Source organism: Conger conger, chromosome 2, assembly GCF_963514075.1.
Source record: "Conger conger chromosome 2, fConCon1.1, whole genome shotgun sequence".
Classification (NCBI taxonomy): Eukaryota; Metazoa; Chordata; class Actinopteri; order Anguilliformes; family Congridae; genus Conger; species Conger conger.
Window position 1 is genome coordinate 56,519,372 of NC_083761.1, and position 14,215 is coordinate 56,533,586.

The 14,215-nt window shown below is 42.3% G+C and overlaps 1 protein-coding gene across 2 annotated transcripts in view; it reads left to right on the forward strand.

The window, feature by feature from the left end:
• ttyh3b (tweety family member 3b) overlaps window positions 1-12,295 on the forward strand; it is a 75,094-nt gene extending 62,799 nt beyond the window's left edge. Inside the window, exons 12-14 of one of the 2 annotated variants that reach the window (XM_061231703.1) lie at window positions 2,505-2,678; window positions 3,661-3,736; window positions 8,839-12,295. In XM_061231703.1, coding sequence (XP_061087687.1) covers window positions 2,505-2,678; window positions 3,661-3,736; window positions 8,839-8,910 — 322 coding nt within the window. In that variant the 3' untranslated portion in view covers window positions 8,911-12,295. The remainder of the gene's footprint in view (window positions 1-2,504; window positions 2,679-3,660; window positions 3,737-8,838) is intronic. The other variant, XM_061231704.1, reaches the window with a different exon arrangement.
• Window positions 12,296-14,215: the final 1,920 nt, after the last annotated feature.

The following is a 14,215-nucleotide window of genomic DNA, read 5'->3' on the forward strand; positions in this document are numbered from 1 at the left end:
CAAGTTCAGTCTAGCTTGGTCGAGGAAGCAACGGGTTGGCCATGAGGCCAAGCTGTTGCTGAGGGGTTTCAGAAAGCAGAGGACGCTGGGAAGGTCAGACCTCCTGCTCATCCATGCTGTGTCACCTGTGCCAGCCTCTGAACTGTTGACCAATGGAAACGTCCAGGCTTAAGAGAGGCGGGCTTAAAGGCTGCTGCTAGCGCTGACCAATATCTCCACATAAGATGTGGTCCATGCTTCTGCCTCCATGTGTCCCTTCATTTCATAGGAAAGTACCTTATTCAAGGTTCTGACCTCTTATTGTGGGTCCATTATTCTCATCTTTGTAGAGTGGGACTACCTCATATATTCTCGGAATAATTTGGACGGCCAAGTGAATACAGGGCCTGTTCAGTTTTGATGAGGAGAGATTCCTTACACAGTGATTTAAACCGGTCGTCTACATCTCTGATTTTGATTCTGAAGGTCCAGACGGAATGTCAGAACCTTTTTTGTGAGCTCGGCACCTCGCTCGGCACTCTCCTGTGTCTCACGCGCTTGCGCAGTGCGGGCGTGAGGTTAGCTCCTGGGCTTCCAGTGTTCTGCTTCTGCCTTTCCTGCCACTGCCATCTTCTGCCCGTACGCACAGAGTGGAGCAGGGCGTCCATGGAGAACATGCAAGGCGCAGTACACACTGCTGAACTACTGCTGTATGGAGAGCTATACACATCTCCTCTCTGAGGCACAAAGGAGAAGATGGTTGTCGTTGAGCACTGGAAGGATGCTTCTGGCGTGTGTGTTTGTGTGTGTGTGTGTGTGTGTGTGTGTATGTGCATGCAAGTGCCTTTCTTCTGCCTCATATGTAATCGCTGGCTTTTGTCTGAGCGCCCTAGCAGCTCCTTACTCTGAAGCATCTTTGAAAAGGCACACTGCCCTCTGCTGGAATATTTCTGTAGTTATCAAACACTACTTTTTTTGTGCTTTTGCTGAATAGTGCACCGCCCAGTGAATTATTTGGCAGTAAAAATTCTGAGGGGACAAGAGCGATGATTAACTTTTTGTAGTGCTGTGACACCAAGTGCTTAAAAAAATAAAATTAAATAAAATACCGTAGGACTTTCAAAAAATAAGATTTTAGAAGTGCAGGATTCTGATGTTATGAGTTATGTCTCTCCAGACGCTGCTACTGCATAATAAATTGTCCATTAAAGGACTTTTTCTTAAGACACAGCTGGCTGCTCAAGTATGTAATTTCATACCATTTGTCTTCTAATTGTACGAGGTCTACAGATGAAGAGGATTTATTAAAGAAACTGGCATACATTACAGCTTGACAGGTCCCTGGACACTTATCGTTTTCAGGCAGAACAAAGCTGAGAGATTGATTCCTGCAGGAGAGAAAGGGATGAAACAAATCAGTTTTATGTGTTCCCTTATGGAACTGCCTGTGTAAATTAATGTACCTTTATTTATTTCTCTATTTTATTTTAACTTTGATATTTTGTAATTGTAGGCATATAATATGCTTGGCAATTGTTTTAATCTATTAATTCAGGGAGAAACTGTCAAAGTTTTTCCCCTTTGAAATAGTCATACATTTTGTGGATTTATTGTACATTTGATTTTGTCATAAAAGGCTTAGGAAGATATTAAACCATTGTGAAACTATACTGTAAGTTTTACAGCATAATAAATGTACTGTATAATACCATAATCCAAGCAGAACATTGAAATGTATAACCACCATTTAACAACAGTTCATTTGAAGGAACAGTAAAGAAGACAGGCCAGTGAAGGCTAAAGATCTGATTGACCCGATTCTGACCTTCTATTTTGACTGAGTTTGCCTAAATAAACACAAACATCGTCTGGAATCGTATGGCAGTTGGACAAGTGATAAGGATATGTTTGTTCTCAAGAGGTGGGGTCCTTTGTAGCAACATCTGACAACAGCATTTAAAACTCAGCAGTAGGTACTAACTGGCCTCCAAATCTACTCTCATCCTAAGACTTTTTGTTTCCATTTTATTTTACATTTTTGATAATTTACCCATTTTTGTCAGAGGGGAAAATGGATAAAACACCATTTTTGCCTGACACATTTTTATTATGTGAATCGTTTATTTTCCCACAGTGCCCTTCTCCTGCACCATTCAGAGATTAATGCACGGATAAAAAGAACCAAGACCTTAAGTGCAGTAATTATGAAAATAAATTCCTCTTTGGTTGCCTGTTCAGAAAAAGCAATGTTGCTTTGGCCAAGCTAAGCTTCACTCCTTGCCATTAGATGCTAAAGCTTGTCCAAGCTCTGAAATAACATATAAATGCATGTTATTCTCTATTTGACTTTCTATAATGGTGAAATGGAAGGATGAATAGCTTACGCAGAAAACCTGCCGTCTCCATCGCCTTGTGCCTGGGTGGGGTGAGCTTGGGTCTGTGCATGATGTGATTTTTTTTCTTGTGGGAAGGAAGGCGCCCCCCTACTGGCTGTGTTTCACTCTGCTGTTTTCTTGGTCTTGAAGGAATGAGGAGGACGGAGAGGAGGAGTCCGTGGCTCACGGCACCCGGCAGACTCACGATAACCTGTACCGCGTTCACATGCCTAGTCTGTACAGCTGCGGCAGCAGCTACGGTAGTGAGGCCAGCATCCCTGCCGCTGCACACACTGTCAGCAATGCCCCCGTCACAGAGTACATGTGAGTCAGCCACACGCAGTCTGTCGCCCTCTGCCGCTGCCCCCCCACGCGCACCCTGCATGACCTCAGACAGACGTCACAACCGACCCCCGCGGGGTCCGACTCACACACAGCACACCCCAACCCACCCCACCCCACCCCAGCCAGGAGGCACACGCTTCTGCTTAAAGTGACTATGTTGTGACGCAGAGCTTATTCGGTTCTGTCGGTGAGGGTGAATTCACTTCCGGTGTCAGAAAAGTATTTCAGTGCCAGAAACATATACACTATAAGCCACCAGAGTTAGTTTCACCCCGGAAGGATTTAAACCACAGAGCTGTGAAATGCAGTTTCATACAATAATAGTCACTTTAAATACTTTGAAAGAGATATTTTCAATGGCATCTTGACAGTTGATAAGTGCATGTATTTTTAATGTATTCTTTTTGGAACACAACCATGCACGGTAAAATTGTCAAGTGTTTACACACAACATTTGCATGAACCCCTCACTCTGCTTAAAGGCTCAGTTGTTATCGAGGCATCTATTTACGCTGGGAAATGCCATAACAGGTTCCCTCACATGAAAGGGATCGTGGATTGTCTCCAAAGACATTTGTCTGCCAACCTGCTCAAGACGTAGAACTGTACGCTGAGAAATGACTAGATAAATGCACTCCTATTTAATGGTGGCAGACACACCTGAGCTCACACTTAAAGAATCCAGGCTTTTGAATGTGCAGGGCAACATTTTAGACAGGAGACACGGCATGCTAGGCTAGGAGCGCAGGGACAGGTGCTAATCCGTGGTGTAGCAGGGTGAAGGGATATTGCCCCGGGCTGGGGCAGCTGCCCCTCTCCCGCTGTGCCAGATCCCAACAGCTGTGTGTCAGGGGGTGGCAGGGCGCGGGCGGGGCCTCGTAACCTGGCCAGTCGGGCGCGGCGTGAAGGCTTGGCGTCAGGCCGGCGTAACTGAGTCTCTCGTTTCTACATTGTGACGCAGGAGCCAGAACGCAAACTTTCAGAACCCCCGGTGTGAGAACACCCCTCTGATTGGCAGGGAGTCCCCTCCGCCCACTGTAAGTCTCCACTCTCTGCTCGCTCTTTGATCTGCTCTCTCCCCGGGTCATTTTGGCAGCCTTGGTTTAAGAAACAAAAGAAATCCTCATTTTGCCACGGTATTTTTTTCTTTTTTAATTGCCCCGTACACACTCGCACATGTCCGCACACATATACACAGACCGTGACAGAGAGATATCTAAGTCAAGAATCCTTTTTTTTTTACTGTAAGATAATATTCTCTTTGAATTTCCCCTTTTTAATTCTCATGAAGCGTATGCAGTTCTCTCTGCACAGTGGTTTGCAGAGGCACTATTGGAAGACTACCGCTCCTCACTGATAGCTCTACCTCTCCTGCAGTGTGCTTTTCTTTATTTTTTAAAGTATACCCTCATTTTGCTGTAGAAACCCTGCATCACAATGCAGTTTGCTCTTCTTTTTAACAATATTTTCTCTTTGTGGAGATGCCTTGGCCGATTGCGAGTGTTATTACTTACCGCCATGTTATAAGTTTATCGGTGAAGACACAGGCATCCTCTATGCCTGGCTGAAAATCTGGGACAATGTTTATGTTCACGGTACTTATCGATGAATGAATGTGCCACATAGCATTCTGGAGTACACTTTGAGGACTGCATTTTCTTTAGTCTGTTTATTGTGTTATATCTAAGCACCGGGGTCCAAGCTTGTTGTAAATTGTTTGCTGAATCCTAACCGCTTCACACTCTTCCTTTTCTGAAAGCTCTACTTTCCTCTGTTGACTTCCCATCTCCCTCCTCCTTCCCACTCTGTTGTCTTTTTTTGATGACTCTTAGCGTCAAAGTGGCCTTGTGCATCTTCCCTGCACTGTGTCTATGTACCATGCCGCACTCGGAGGCTGCCCTGTGTATTTTCTCTATACTTTTGTCGTTTTCTTTTCTGCAAACCCACACAGTTGTCTTTGACTGCCATGGACGGTAACAGCCACCACAGCTGGCAGTCAAAGCCCTCGGCTCGCGCAAGAGCGCATTGGTAACAGCGTCCGCTATTCTAACAGGTACTGAAAACACCCCCCACTACCACCACCACCACCACCACCACGTCCTATCTTCCACTGTTCCACTGTCAGAGTCTACACCCCCCTCCCCCTACTAAACAGGAGTGTCCTGCTCTAACCCCAGTCTCACCCTCCCTCACCCCAGTGCTGCTACGTTCTGACCTACGGGCAGCATCCACATGTCCTCTTCTCCAGTCAGTACTTCACATGTAGGGTATCTCCTTATGTTCCTGTTTATTTTCTTTCTCTCTCTCCCTCTGTCTCTCTGAGTCTATCTCACTCCCTCTCTGTCTCTCTGATGATGCTATTACGCTACTATCCTGAGGCAAACGAGTCCAGCTGCCATCTATGAAAGTCAAAAACAATTTTATGATCTTTCTTTTATTATGATGGCTTAAATTTGTTATTTTTATCTTTTTATGGCAAAGTTGTGCCATTTTTGGTTAGTTGTTTATTTTAAAGGTCATTTTTGCTTGGCATCTCAAATCAAATGTTTTTTGTTCTTTCCTTTCTTTAGTCATGTTAACCTCTTAATCTGTCTTAACTAAGACCACAGGGTAATTTATAAGACTTTCATGGTTCGTTAACCAGCTTCATGCTGTCTAATTATCTTTCAAAACCTACTATCCATTTTTTTTTCTCTTTTAAGTACTGTTGTGTATGGTGTTACCCTTTACACATTTTCCTGGGGCACCCCACTTCTGAAATCGTGGGTACAATTATCGCTAAGCCTGCAAAATTCTTGCTCAAAGGCCTACAATATGGAGCATTTAAAAACATATGAACGTATTTTTTTCTGACCAGATACTTCTTACCATAGTGTGGTTGATCTCTATGGATGGATGATTGCTTTAAAAATGGTGGACGCATAGGTTTCTGGTAAAATGGCTCAAAGGCACACGACGCACGCGACGCACGCGATAACAGTAATGCAGTGCAAGCGATACTGCTAACAAACAAGCAATGAACGAATGAATAGACATCTGTGGATGGTGTCTGTAAATTCCTTTTCACTATGCCTCAGCAGCTTCTGGTATATTTGTGCACTTTTTCCCTTGTTGTTCCCGTGTTGCTGCCATTGTGTTATTCATCATCCTTGGCTCTTTCGCTGCTTTTGTTGTGGTTCTACTCAACAGGAAACAGATACCGGCCGCTGGAACATTGTTTTGTTGATTAGTCATTCTTCGTCCACTGTTCGATGTCCTCCTCGTGAACTCTGAACTTCTAAACCTGCTGTGATTCTGGCAGGAATGCTCCAACTGACCTGAAAGTGAACTGTATTGAGTCACAAAGGTGCTTGCAATAACAATTCTTGAGGCCTGAGGCAATAAAAGATTTGCACCATTTAGTCAAGGTGTGTTGTCAGTTTAAAGTAGTCAGTTGACAACAATAATGGTAACAAACAATTAGTACAATCATCAGGACTATAATATTATAATATAATAATAATATAATACTATAATAAAACTCCATCTCTGTGTGGAGTTTGCATGTTCTCCCTGTGTTTCCGTGGGTCTCCTCCGGGTACTCCGGTTTCCTCCAACAGTCCAAAGACATGCAGGTTAGGCTGATTGGAGAGTCTAAATTGCCCATAGGTATGAGTGTGGGAGTGAATGGTGTGTGTGCCCTGCAATGGACTGGCGACCTGTCCAGGGTGTATTCCTGCCTTTCGCCCAATGTATGCTGGGATCGGCTCCAGCCCCGCTGCGACCCTTTTCAGGATAAGCAGGTTAGGATAATTAATTAATTAATTAATTAATTAATTAACTTGCCAGCTGTTTCCAAGAATGCAGGTGTTAACATTTCCATTGATTAATCAGTATATCAGCAATTTATGCGTATACTTTTAAAGTTGCGGTGTATATCCACTCACACTCAGTCTTCTTGGCTCATGCTGTCAACTTTCTTTTTTCCCTTTAATTTCGTTTGTTTCAGTAGTGTCCGTGGGCACTAGGTACTGAGCTCCCCCAAATGCCGATCTGTATCGTGGTTACAAGGTTGATCGATGATGAGTCATGACTCAACCACTTTTCTGCCTATATTAGATCAGTGTTTTGTACTCATCGATTTTCCAACCTCAAAACAACTTTAATTTTTGACTTGCTAGTCATCATCATATGGACCTCCATGAGAGACATGGTTCGACAGCCGACCAATGTCAAAATGTTTGGTGGGCCTTAATCCAGTCTTTCTTCCTGGGAAGCAGGGAGCTGGTTAGCCACACTGATTTTTTTGTAAATACTAGAATAAGGGTTAAAAAATGTTGTTAATCCATTGCTTACAGGGGAAAACATTATGCTCAGACAAGTCTGTATTATTTTCAAATTGAAAAAGCTTCTGTAATGAAGTTTCCCCTTGTGTAACTACTACACCATTTGTGTTTTGTTCCCTCTACTAAGTCATTTGGGCCAATTTGACAAGAGAAACCCCTGCAACACTGCCATCATTTTGGAAGAAGCTCTAGAAAGAGCTCTTCTTCTGGTGGACACTTGGAAACGCATCAGCAAATAAATTAGGCTGACACGTGACAGAATTGAGAACAACATATCGTAAACATATGTGATTTTTAGCCAGGCTACTCTCTTTAAGTGAAAAACCTCCTCTCATTTCATCAGCATAAGTGTTCTGTTTTCTCATGGAAAATGTTGGACTTATTGCACACTTGTAAAGATGAAGTAAATGATGAAGTCATATACCAGACCTCTACCTGACCTGTCTTCACTGTTGGCTCTCTTAATACAAAATGGTGCTTGCGGTTGCTACGGAGATGGATACCTCCGGGGCACACTATGGGTTGGGTGTGAAAGGAGTGATTTTGGATGGCATACTATCTTTCAACTGTGCCGAACAGCCATTTTCTTCATTTTCACCCCTCTACCTCTGTCGCCCCTGTGGCCCGTTTACGTGTAGAAACAAAAGCCTTGCTTCACATCTACCGGTACAGCATGCTACGTCAGATTTAGGCAGACCTTTCAAATCACTGTCAAAGGAATCTTGCCACTCTCACAACTTTTGGAGACTTTGTTCCTGTTGTGAGATCCAATGTGTAAAAAGGTGGATTTCTCTGTTTTTCATATCAGGCTGTCCAAATGACTCTGAGTGTTTTATCTGTGTTTGTGTCCATCTGTAACCTGTGCACATCCTTCGCCAGGCCCCTCTGCCAGACCTCCTCTTTTGATGTTGTGATAAAATGGCAGCTCACTGGGAAGCATTCTGCTCTACATTAATGCTCGGAGAATGTATGACAAACTAACCTTTATTATTTAAAGCACAGAACCCTGCATGATGTCAAAGGTTTGCACATATTGCACCACTGCTGTTTTGCTGTACTGTTGTGCTGTCACTGCAATGAACTGGAAGCAAGTTGACCTTGATGTCAGTTGATATGAAGAGCTGGACAGTTTCTGCGATCTATTTTTTTTTTTTTTTAAGTATCAAATTTGGCTAGTATATGCAATTTTCTATTGATATGGGGTTTGTTTCCTTCTGAATGGGGTGTCCGGCTAAAGCATCAGCTCTTCCTGCAGTGGCGCACACAATCCAGAACTGAATGATGAATGTATCAGTGCCAACTGTGGCCAGGACGCCAAAGGGGTGGCCCATAATGGCTGTTGGCACTAGGAAGTGATGGACGAAGGGATTGGGTTTGCAGGGAGTCCCTGGTTGGTCTGGTGCCTGTGCCAGTTTTTCAGCTCTCCTGCATGGGGGCTGCTCAGTTCAGCCGGTGCACCGCAGTGGAGTGAGGCGCCACTGGTACTCCTCAAAAGACACAATGATTGTATGCCTTGAACTCACAGGGGATATTGTGTTGATGCAAACACTATTGGCCATTCCAAATTGGGAGAAACGCTAGAATAAGGGTTAAAAAAAGGTATTTGCACAAGTGGTTAATGTTCTTAACTTCGAATTTAAATATCGCGATCACAGTATTGGCTAGCCCTCCTTAGTCTAGTTTAGCTTGGGGAAATTGCTGAAGGCCAAATTTCAAACATAAATGTCAGACATAAACTCCTTTGTTATGGAGTTTTGATGGTGTACACCCATTTGTGTTTTGTTTGTTTTGTCTTTCTCTCTAACCCCCTGCAGTACACCTCGAGCATGAGGGCGAAATACCTTGCCACCAACCGGCCAGAACCCGACGACTCAGAAGTACAATAAAGGCTGTTGGCTTGTGCGAATCCTCAAAGACCAGTTTGGAGATCTACAACCTCCAGGACCTCCTCACCCCTACCCCTTCCCCAAACCATCTGTCATGTTGTCGAAGTCCTCGCACGGCTTTGACACAGGGCACCCAGTCTTTTGAGTCATTTCCTTATTATTGTTGATGCACAAATCACTTCAGAAAGAGAAGACTGAAATTGAACGTGCTTATGTTATGTACTGTAAATATTTCAATTCCCTGTACCTGAAACCCCTATTTACGGCAGGTCTATGTTAAGACAGAAAGGAAATCTAGTAGAACATTTGCGGCGTTGGAAAGGTCAGTTCTCTCCACCAGGGGGAAGCCTCGTTTTACTGTACAGTTATCCTAAATGTTTGTGGCTTCCTGGATGTCTTCTTCTTGCATTCTGGCCCTAGAGGGTTTGTGTACTTTGAAGATGATACTGGACAAACATGGAGGGGAAACAGGCCAGTGACCTGTGATGGACCTTGATTTTTGAAGTTTCACACACCTTCACGTTTACTCCAGACAACCACTTCTTTAAAAGTGTGAAATTGTGTATAAGAGTGTGTTTAATATTTTTTTGAAGAAACAGACCACTATGTTTACTAATAACAGATGTTGCATTGATTTTCAATTGGGTTTAATCTGGGTTTCATCTGACCTAGAAATGTATGACTTCAATGTAGACCGGAAAGATCCTTGTATTTTATCTTCTGTTCAGGGTGCAGACCGCTTTGAATCTATGCTGAAAATAATGCATTTTATTCTTATGTGAACCTTGCATAAAAATGGTGATAAGCCAGTTGGCCTTGAGGCTGAAAATGGCATCTAATTAATGTAATCAATTCTTGTGTGTCAAGCTTTAAAATGAGCTGGGATTTCAGCTTGCCCTTCATTTACCTCCATAGCAACAGTTAAACACTTTTTAAATCCATTCCTTTTACTTTCTGCATTGATCCACACTTAACATTTTATTCTGAAAGCAACTGTGTGGCAAACACAGAAGTGACACTGCAATTGCAGTGAGCTGGTATTGGCAGTTATTACCCACCGTTGTCTCCAGATATGAAGAAGAGATGAGATACTGAAATTATGTCCTAGTATTCTAACAGGATGAAGGAAACCAAGCCAATCTTGAATGATTGCTGCTTGACTAAACGTGCTGGAAGGGAATAAATATAAGATAAATGCGTTTTTTCCTTGCTTCAGATGTATATCGCACAATTCTCTTCAGGAAGATGTGGACATAGAGTTCAGGGTTAATTAACGGGTTCTGTTTATGATGTACAGTAATGAACGTATAGAAACCTTTTGGCCAGATTGCCACTCAGGCGACCAGTGAAAGCATTGTTTTTGTTTTTTTGTGACATCATGTTTTTTGTTTGTATTTCAGTTCACCATGGGCATATGTGTATCATTACACTGGCGTGATGATGTTCCAATTACCGTGTTTCGTATTCGCTTCAGCAGGGTAACACTTAACGCCTGGGACCAGTGATCTGTTGTGTTAGTCTAATGCGTCTCTGGCTCTGTATCTCCGTAGGGTTTCGCCATCTAAGTGTACTGCCACTGATTATTTTGTGATAATGTGCTGTTGACTTCACTTGAATTGTGAGCACTTGCGTGCACGTTAAATGTGAACTGGACACGGAATGCTGTCGAGCCTACACTTGGGTTCAGGGTTCCAGTCACCACTTTAAGGCAGTCGAGGATGGCACAGATGGAGCCAAACACACAGAGCGGGAAAGGGGCATCTGACTTTCCCCTCGTTTTTCACCTGAGAAAGGGAAGCGGCTGAAATGGAATCCAGACGTGGAAAAATGCCTATATTTTTCCTTTTTAAAATGCACATAGAATCAACGTTTTGGTGCTGTTTAATGGTGATAATGTGACTGACAGAACTAACCACAATAGCTGTTGGTTTTCTTTTGGGGTTTTTTTTTTTTTTTTTTGTCCTGAACCTTTTTTTTATGTCTTACAAAGAACCAAGCAAGCCAGGAAGTAGTAGTAATGGTACATTCCGCTGCAGTGACCTGCAGTCGTTTGGGTTTTTTCTCTACTGGAAAGCACAAGCATTCTTGTTCTGACGTCCCTGGACTGGTTCTTGAATTGGACCCTGGTCACAGAAGCCAGAAGGAAGCAAGCACACCTGGACAGAGGGCTGGCCTGTGGGGAACTGCTTTATCAGTCCTCACTCATAAGACTTAAGACTTAAGAACTGTAAGATATTTTGCTGTGAATTCCAATCTGCCAGTTTTCTAGTGCTAGTGGTTGTCTTCCTGTGTATACAGTGGTCAGTGTGTTTGCTTGCCAATGGAAACGGGCTCAGTTTTCTGGTTCCCTGCGAGCCCTCCAAGCCTCGTCCCAGCACAGCCTCTGCTGAACAATGCTGTGTTCTTACACACCCTCTCACCGCACACACACAAACACACACGCGCGGCTCAACCATTCACTTGTCACCCACATATCCAAACATTGTCTCTCACAGCGCACAGAGGCAGTGAAAAGGCCTCCATTTTGTGAGAAGAGTACTTTATATTTGGGCAAATGTCACTGCATAGCCAGAAATACAGTATAGCAGTTCTACCTAAATGCTGAATGCAATGAGACCTCTTGCTTTACTGAGATGATATTTAAGGATGAATATTCGAAGCCATGCAACCTTTGAGATATAAAGTGAAGGGAAATTCCACTGAGCATTTGGCCATAGACTTTTAGCACTGAAGCATATTTTGGTACATTTAACACATGGAGGATATTTCCACAAACTGCCAATGGCCAAAAATATGTGACCTTCCACTCGTTCCCTTTTAGGTTGAAGCCCACAAGTTATTTTATATAGTTCATTCACTTCAGCCTTTTGTAAATTACTTGGAGGCTTAGACAACCAAAAGTCCAATGTGAAAACTGAGCCCTGCTTTTCTAAAAAGATCAACTCATTTTTATTTCCTGTGAGACCACTTCTTGTTATAGACAATCTTGCTGTTTTCAGTAGTCATTTCTTTATTATTCATTGCTAGAACAGTGTATCTACAACGTAATATGTTTGCACGAAGAAAAATCTGGTAAAATGCAAAATGCCTTTGTAAACATTTTTAAGCTTTTACATTTTCATATCGTACACGTTTTTATTTTCATTTCCCTTCCATACCATATTTTTTGGATTATTAACACCACCAATTTATTTCTTTATTAGTTGTGAATAAATACTTTTGCTCTTGCATTTTTCTGTTTTTGACTTCTTTTTTTAACTTACTGTAGTTTTTGTTATTATTTTTATTATTTTGTGAATACTAAGATATTGTACATGTAAAATCTGTGGAATCATTGAGCTTGAAATCAATGTTCTAAAATGGAATTAAAGTAACCTTAACAGACCATCTCTGAATTGTGTGTGTGTGTGTGTGTGTGTGTGTGTGTTAATCCAACACTATATACAGATATACAAACCAACACAGAAATACAAAATGCACACAATGCTAAAGAGACTTCCCTTGACATGACTGCACTTGAACAGCAGATGGTGTTGTTACTGTAGAAAACGAATTATTAAACGAAGGCCCTCTGAAGCCCTCTTCCGAATTTATGCTGTAAATATTACGTCATTGGGAGACTCCAAAAGGAGTGTTTCATGTTTTGCTGCTTGAAATGGCCCTGAAAAGCCTTGAGCATCTCTGTACATGCACTTATACTCCGTTAGAACAGACGTTTACTATTTTATTGGCCAGTTTTTATAAGTGGCCAGTTCAGTTTTTACGAGCCAACAAATGTACCCAAACTAATAAAGTGATTCCACAGTTCCAGGGAGCAGATCTTGGTCCGCTGCAGTCTGCATTTGAATGTATAAGCGTTTACCCTGAAATACGATAATTCTGGAGTTCTTGTACGATTATTTGTTTTTTTTTGGCATCTGGCAAGCTGATACTCGACCAACCTTAGTTTAGCAAATCGGCGCCAACCGTCCGCCTGCGATAGGATCAATTTATCAATTTATTATCGACAGCCGAGTGGCCTGCATCTTGACTGCTTATCATATGCCACGGTATGCGTGATAGCTCGGAATAGAATAGATGAAACGGAATGGACAATTGTGTTGTTTTCTGGCATAGCAGGATACAATGATTGAATGCGGCAAGTCTCCTTTGACTGCCACATTATAAACCAGCATGAGCCTAAGGTGAACATAAAGCAGATTTTATTTAATTATATTTCTAACTTTTGATATAATTTACAGTAAGTACACTTACGCAGTGACGTCACAAAGGCAAAGGTAAAATAATGAAGTTGCATCCTTCGATGGAATCCCTTACGTTATTTTTGCCCCACGTCACAGTAGCATTAAGAGGTATCTGCTATAAATTAAACCATTTTGACAGCGTTCGCATATCGCATTCAGATTCAGCTGAAGAAGAATCAAGAACGAGAAGTCAGAAGAAAGAACTGAGAGCTATACTTATTTTTCTTGAAAGGTGAGGTATAAAGCCAAGTGTAGGCGATTTAGGCATACGTACTAAAATACCTAATACCTGACGGGGTGTTTTTGGTTAAAACTGGAACCTAACAATAAATTAGCTGTCATGGGTGTAGCAATAGCTGAACAGCCAGCCTATTAGCATTATATTAGCTAGTTAGTGTGGTCCATAATGCCATCCAAATATACTGAACATGTTTACCAAAATTGTGTAATATGCACTATTGTAAATCTGCAAAAAGCATCTACCAAATGACCAAATTGTGAATTGGATCCCTTGTTTGCTGAAAATTGAAAGAAATTCAGCCAGGTGTTCCGTGAAGAAATTCAAGTGTTGCTTTGATCGCCTGTGATTGCCTTTGCCATCATCCACTTTTATTAAAAAGAATAATAATGATAGGCTTATTTTTTTCCAGTACTGGTGAAAAGAGCATTTCACAAGCCGCTTCCTCTTGAGGTGGAAATGGCGTTGAGCGGTAAGGCAGAAGAGCAGGCGTGCAGGACGGGGTTCTTTCATTGGCTGCGATCAACCCCTCAGGCTTCAGGAAGTGAGAAGGAGGAGTCTTGTGTGGAGCAGGTGGAGAGAAATAAGGTAGAACATTTTAACATGCATGCTAAGGTTAGAAATATATAAAAAATAAGGACAAAGTTTTTCACAAGTGCTAATATTATGCCTTAAAATGAATACATTTACACGCAAGGTCGGTGGTTCTAATCCCGGTGTAGCCACAATAATAATAATATCTGCACAGCCATTGGGCCCTTGAGCAAGGCCCTTAACCCTGCATTGCTCCAGGGGAGGATTGTCTCCTGCTTAGTCTAATCAA